Consider the following 6,327-nt stretch of genomic DNA (forward strand, 5'->3'; position numbering starts at 1 on the left):
AAACATAATATAAAGAATTTTCCTAAAAATGCCGAATTATTTAAATCAAATTATTCTTAATGCAACTCTCTAAGTTTCAAGGCATATCAAAGAACAAGCACATTTACATATCACAATTTCGATTTATAGCAATGCCAGTAAATGAATTTTTTTTAACCCATCATCTTCAAAACCCCAAATGTATCAAAAATCCATTCACATTAAAAAAACTCAGCTAAAACTAAACTAAATATACAAATAAATCACGAAATCATAAAAAAAATGCAATTTTTACAAATTTTTATTATAAAACTATAGTAATGGAAGCATAAAATCACATTTTAAAATAACAAAAAAGAAAAAAAATCGTAGAAAAAATTACCTTTTTTGTTGTCTTAACTTATACCAAAGAGAGGGTAAAGTAATGTGAAATAAACTAGAGTCAAAGAAAAGTTTTTTGTAATATTGAAATATAGTGAAAATTAAGGTGAAGAAGATGGGTTTGGAATTCAAGTTTGAGGAATAGGGTTTCACAGGAAAAGGGAAGAAGAAAGAAGAAGGTGAAATGAAAGAAGTTGGGTGAATAATTTGATATAAATTGAAGGACAATTTTGTCATTTTATCAATTAAAACATTTTAAATTTTTTTATTCCATTTTAATGATGGTCAAAGGCTATTTGTCCAAAATCATTGTCTAAGTGGGTCATCTGGCCAAATTCCCCTATTTTTATGCATCGACATGTGCGTAGAACATATTGCTCATTTATGTTATCGGAAAATGTTGGCAGAACTTTTAAATTAAATAAACAAAAATGGACAAAAACGAAATAACAACTACTAGGATAAAAGAACTACCGGAAATTACGAAAGTACTTGTAATTTTTTTAGTCATAGTAGTCTGGATGCTGTGACAACAGTGTTCACAAATTGAACTTCATTTAGGTTTTATGTCCTGAACGTATTTTTTAATTGATAAGTCACCTAATTTATGAAACTCTTAACGGTTTGATACAATAGAATATAAATAGGGAATATAAAATTGTTCTTGTATGTTTTCATCAATTAAAATCCATATTCAACAATAAAATCAAATTTAAATTACAAGAAAAAGATATTCAAATGAGGTATTTTATAATGAATTAGAGGTCTAACTGATATTACAAACATTTTAAATGAAACCTCATTTACAAATATTATTTTTTAATGTAATGTTAAATATTTTATTAACAAGTCCTTGAGAAATTTGGAAATAAAAATGCGTGAACATTATTAACGTTTTTAATATCAATTTTATTTTTGTACGATTCAACGTAAGTCCATGTAATAAAATAACGTAAAAATAATCTTTACTATCAAACGCAAATTATTCAGATTAATGTTTTAAGGTCTATAGCTTTCAGCACAAGATAACTTGCTCTTCATATAACCTCTTTTTAGTTCCTCAGCCAATACAGCAAAGAAACTCGGGTGGGGCCTTCATCAATGACATTTTGGTAAGTTTTAGCTGATGACAAATCTGGAAATCCAACCCCACTTACTCATAGTCGACGCCTACAGTAGTCATTCTTATGTGATAACTTGTTATTTGAGATATTAACTTATTATTTGAAGCAACAAAATTACAGGAAATTAATACCTCAAATAACAAACTGCTATATAGAATGACTACTACAGTCGCTGATTGTAAATAACATTATTCACAAATCAAACAGCATACATTCTCTAAAGCCACTTGGGGCATGCCACATTGGATTGGTTAGAATTAAAGAACAATGACACTCGAAAGAAAGAATCTTTTGTCCAATCCAACGTATCAAGTCAATCGTACTATAGTAACTGAATAACTCCGCTAAATCAAAGCTAAAATAACTTCATACTAGATCTTCTACAAAAACAGATACCGGAAGTTATGACCAACAAGAGGTCAATAGCTTCAAGAATAATGCTTTTCCCAGACTCTGGGAGGCTTCTATCTGCCTGTTAAAAACAATGGCTTTATGTCTCATCATATCTGTGGTGTCAATATTTTGTGTCTACAAAATGGTAAACGTTATAACGCGAAGCTAGGATGTCATATAGCTGAGCTTCCAGAGTTCTTATCAACTAAATCGGCACCACTTACATATCTAGCAAAAGAGGATATTAAACGGAATGGCGCACCAATCAAAGGAGCTTCTGAAAGTGGGACATCGATTTTCTCATCATTTTGTCCCGCCTCTAAATCAGATGCATCCATAACTTTGTTCTCATCCAATGGAATTTGCACAATTTCATTGGACTCCAAGTCCGAAGAATTTGCAAGTGCATTACCATCTTTGTCATTGATGATGACATCTTCCAAGGACTCGGTCCTCTCACTCGACATAAACGTCATCTTACCAGCTTCAGACGAGGAATCAGTTGCTTGTGCAGATCCACGTCCATTGGAAGCTCCAACTGTTGGATGCAGCGCAAGAGCTGAGTTATCGGCAACATTAGCTGGTTGAGGAATCACATCCTTTGGATCAGAGACAACAGAGGAAGAGATTTCCAGTTTTGCACCACCCCTTTGCTCAAGCTTAGAATACAACTCATCCACCTGAAACAAAATAAAAATAACCTTCATTCTTGTCCAGATTGGATTAAAATAAATAAATAAAAGGAAAAAAGAAATTTCGCCAGAAAAATGGAACTTTTCTCTTATTCTAGTTGGTTCATTACAATTAGCGGTCACCACTACTCGAAGTTTTTTGATATGGACATGAATTTTACTCTTCTAAACTCAACTGAACAGCAATAAGTTAGAAGGGGAAAGAGAGAGGCCAAGTGATAAGCATGTGCTAGTAAAAATATGACCACAAAATAAAACAACTTGTGCATCAGCTACCACAGCTTCTGCACACTGTTCCACAATATAATACCTTACCTTCCCAACAAGCTCTGCATTTTCTCTAATCAAATTCTCAACCATTGGATGTGCAGCTTCTATCCGATAGTCTGCATCCCCATTCTCAGAGGTGAGCTACATCAAAAAGAAAAATTTCATTAAAATGTTGGCCAGATGATGAGCAATATGAAATAAAAGTAATAGATTCAATCCCTTATAAGCCAAAGAACATTTCCTTTCTGAAAAATTAGAAGCTCAAAAACAGCTGAAAGAATGATAAGTTGGAAGTAAGATACAGGAAAACCAAAAATACAAACCTCGTCGTACTCTACAGAAGAGCGAGAAAAAGCAACATTGCTCTCTAGTTTATTGATCTGTGACTGAAGACTAGACATGTTTTTTGTCAAAAGATGATTTTCTAGTAAGAGATTCCTCCTCTTCGACTCTACCAACTCCATCACCTGCCAGGATTCAGTTTTAACTCCCAATTTCCATAGCAGAATAAATAGAGAAGCTAGTCTTAAATAGGTCCCACAAAGAGGTATCATGTGCGTGATGCCATGGGATTCTTCTCATCTCTGGGGATTACTAGGATGTTTATGCCAAGAGGCAGAGCCTAACAACTAAACATTGGGAACAGAGGTCATGTCATGGGAAAATATGAATGAATTACGAGGATCCAATACATCCCAAACCCCTAAAGTAGCTACTATAAGCGCCTTCTTTATCATGAAGTGTTCGGATCTTAAAAAAGAAACTAAGCAGGACCAAAAATGCAAAATGTCTCTAAGCCTTTTCTGCCATCTGTTCAACAAGAAAACTAAAAAGTGATTTAAACACAAAATACCAATACGTAACAGCCATATCATCAAGTATTCTGACCATAACAATATACTATATCAAGGGCTTTTTTTTTTTTTTTTTTTAACCATCCAACTATATTGCAAGGCATCGTAATATGTAACGTAGTTCGATGTGTATAACTTCATACTAGTAGGAGAAATAACCAATAAAACAATCGATACAAGTTGAACGATAAAGACATCCAGGTAGATGGACAAACTAAGTTCAGCTATTAAATGATGATTGTTCAGGAAGCTGGACCCAATACCTCAGCTCGTAATTTTGTGTTATCATTTTCAAGTGTGCCAATTGCTTCCTCTGTTGAATTCTGTCACAGATTAAAAAAAAAAAAGATCAAGAAATTAGTGCCTTTATTATTATCTCTATTCATAGTTGAAGAAGGCAAGATTGTTTGAGGTAAATTCCAACATCTCTCCAGATTAACGCGATGATCATGAACCAAATAAATGTGTTAAGAGGTTTAAAATTCTACTTCTGCTGCCTTTCTAGGTTTCAAGCCTTCTTATAAGACATACTTTTCTTTTCTCTTAGGTCTTCTGAAGATAAAACTAAACCGATACTAGAAACTACAACATTTAGCCCTTGTTTCTAAGTTAAAGTCAACAATTAAGTTTACCACATATTTCATGGGACCCACAACTTTTCAACTACACATTTCATCAACTTTTATCAAAATCTACTAAATTCTGATTTTAATTCCCAGCAAACAAGGGCTTAAAACTCGAAACAAGCATACGTGTGAGACAAAACGACCTTTTACCTGCTTTTGGACCCAGAACTCTCTTTCTTTTTCCATATGTTTTATCCTTTCGCCCAAGCTCGCCTGTGCTTCAAGGTCTAAGTTAATATACTGAACCATTCAAATCTTCAGGAATTGACTAAACAGAGTACTGATTCGATCATGCCAAAAAAAGCTTAGGAAGTTTAGCAATATTAAGGGGAAACTCAAATTCTAACTATTAAATCAATTACCCCTTTTAAATTTAGAATGTCCACTTCATTCTCCAGCTGATTAGTTTTCTCCTCAAAACCAACCTGCAAGGGTCGAGATATTAGACGACAAGACTGGAAAAGAGTTTGGGAGAACTTCAAAATACCTGATTTCAACTAGAGAAAATGTCTCTTGTTAAAATGTTATATAGCTAATCAAAGAACACTGCAACTTAAACGTCTCCAATGAGGCTGGAAACTCAAAATTGCTCTTAAGAATAGAGTTCTAAGAACCAAAATTTCAATGAAAAGTTGATAATTCTAAAAGAGTCACCTCTTTCTTGAGCCACAAATTTTTCTCACTCTCTAGTTGTAGGATTTTCCTCTCTAGATCAGCCTGAAAATTTATTTATAATATATGAAGACTGAAATTACAAGAAACACAAAAAAGGTAACGAGAACGGATGGAAAAGTGTATAATAGAACACGTCCATAGGATTGCAGCAGCTGCATAACCTTCTACAGCCAGAACAGCGAAATTAAGTTAGAATTACCTCTTTTTGCAAATATGCATCCTTGCCCTTTTGCAATTGTTTAATTTTCTCTTCTATACTAACCTATAGCAGACAAGCAATCATTAGTTGGTTTCCAGAAAAAAAAAAAAGATATTTATGAATAGGTATAACATATAGAGGATTATAGAAATTGCTTATAAAGACAAACTTTAGGCAATCAAAGATCTTACACTAAACTATATCTAACATACATCTATTAGACTAAATATTTAAGACATCCAGCCCTCGTGTATTTAGATAAAATTTAAAAATTAGAAATCCTACATAAACTAGGATTTGTGCTTATTACAATATAACTACTTTTATTTATTATTACACCAAAGCCCCCTCAATTAAGCAACATCTATACTTTTGCCCGGCTCTTCTTATAATTTGCACATAACTCATAAAAAGATCTAATTTACTAACATTCGAGTCTAACTGGGTTCTCAAACTTACAATGACTAGACATAGCAATTCATTAAAATCGCTAAATTAATGCCTACAAGCATGTTTGAAGTTTTGGGGTTTTCAACAAGTACGTGCTTGTCTATTCTCTACTTCTTCCATGGGATCAAGGCGACCAAAGGAAGAGGAACTTTCAGATTTCCAGTTCTTGAATAGATACCTTAAGAGGACTCTCGTTTGCAGGGCTTGTTTTCCTAAACAAAAGCAACTGCAAGCGAGAAGTTTTAAGGTGAATTCTGACTTCTCTAGATAAAAGTGATGATCATGAACAAAAACCGTGTTAAGAGGATTAAAATTCTATATCTGCAGCATTTCTAGGTTTCAAACCTTCTATATGCTAGTGAGAATAAGCAAATTATATTAGACATACTTCCTTACTCTTTTTCTATTGACCACAATAAAACTAAACATATTCTTGAGACTACAACATTTACAACTAAAAACAAGCATATGTGTTGAGACAGAAGCACCTTTTACCTGCTTTTGGACCCAGGAATCTCTTTCTTTTTCCATATGTTTTATCCTTTCTTCTAAGGTTGCCTGTGTTTCAAAGTCTAAATTAATAAGTAACCCAACAGGGTACTGATTGATCATGTTGGAAAAAGCACCAGAAGTTTAACTATAATAAGGGGGGGGGGGGGGGGGGGGGTTTAACAAAAAAAAAAA

At 33.4% G+C, this 6,327-nt stretch overlaps 1 protein-coding gene across 9 annotated transcripts in view; it reads right to left on the reverse strand.

The window, feature by feature from the left end:
* Window positions 1-1,716: 1,716 nt before the first annotated feature.
* The window catches only part of LOC111398673 (uncharacterized protein MCAP_0864), an 8,562-nt gene continuing 3,951 nt past the window's right edge, over window positions 1,717-6,327 (reverse strand). For 3 of the 9 annotated variants that reach the window (XM_023025699.1, XM_023025716.1, XM_023025709.1), the window contains 10 exons: window positions 6,139-6,201; window positions 5,822-5,869; window positions 5,194-5,256; window positions 4,974-5,036; window positions 4,682-4,744; window positions 4,470-4,532; window positions 3,957-4,016; window positions 3,163-3,306; window positions 2,885-2,980; window positions 1,717-2,557 (listed from right to left, as the gene is read on the reverse strand). In XM_023025699.1, coding sequence (XP_022881467.1) covers window positions 2,051-2,557; window positions 2,885-2,980; window positions 3,163-3,306; window positions 3,957-4,016; window positions 4,470-4,532; window positions 4,682-4,744; window positions 4,974-5,036; window positions 5,194-5,256; window positions 5,822-5,869; window positions 6,139-6,201 — 1,170 coding nt within the window. In that variant the 3' untranslated portion in view covers window positions 1,717-2,050. The remainder of the gene's footprint in view (window positions 2,558-2,884; window positions 2,981-3,162; window positions 3,307-3,956; window positions 4,017-4,469; window positions 4,533-4,681; window positions 4,745-4,973; window positions 5,037-5,193; window positions 5,257-5,821; window positions 5,870-6,138; window positions 6,202-6,327) is intronic. The other 6 variants (XM_023025722.1, XM_023025739.1, XM_023025731.1 and 3 more) reach the window with 5 other exon arrangements.

Source organism: Olea europaea, chromosome 1, assembly GCF_002742605.1.
Source record: "Olea europaea var. sylvestris chromosome 1, O_europaea_v1, whole genome shotgun sequence".
NCBI lineage: Eukaryota > Viridiplantae > Streptophyta > Magnoliopsida > Lamiales > Oleaceae > Olea > Olea europaea.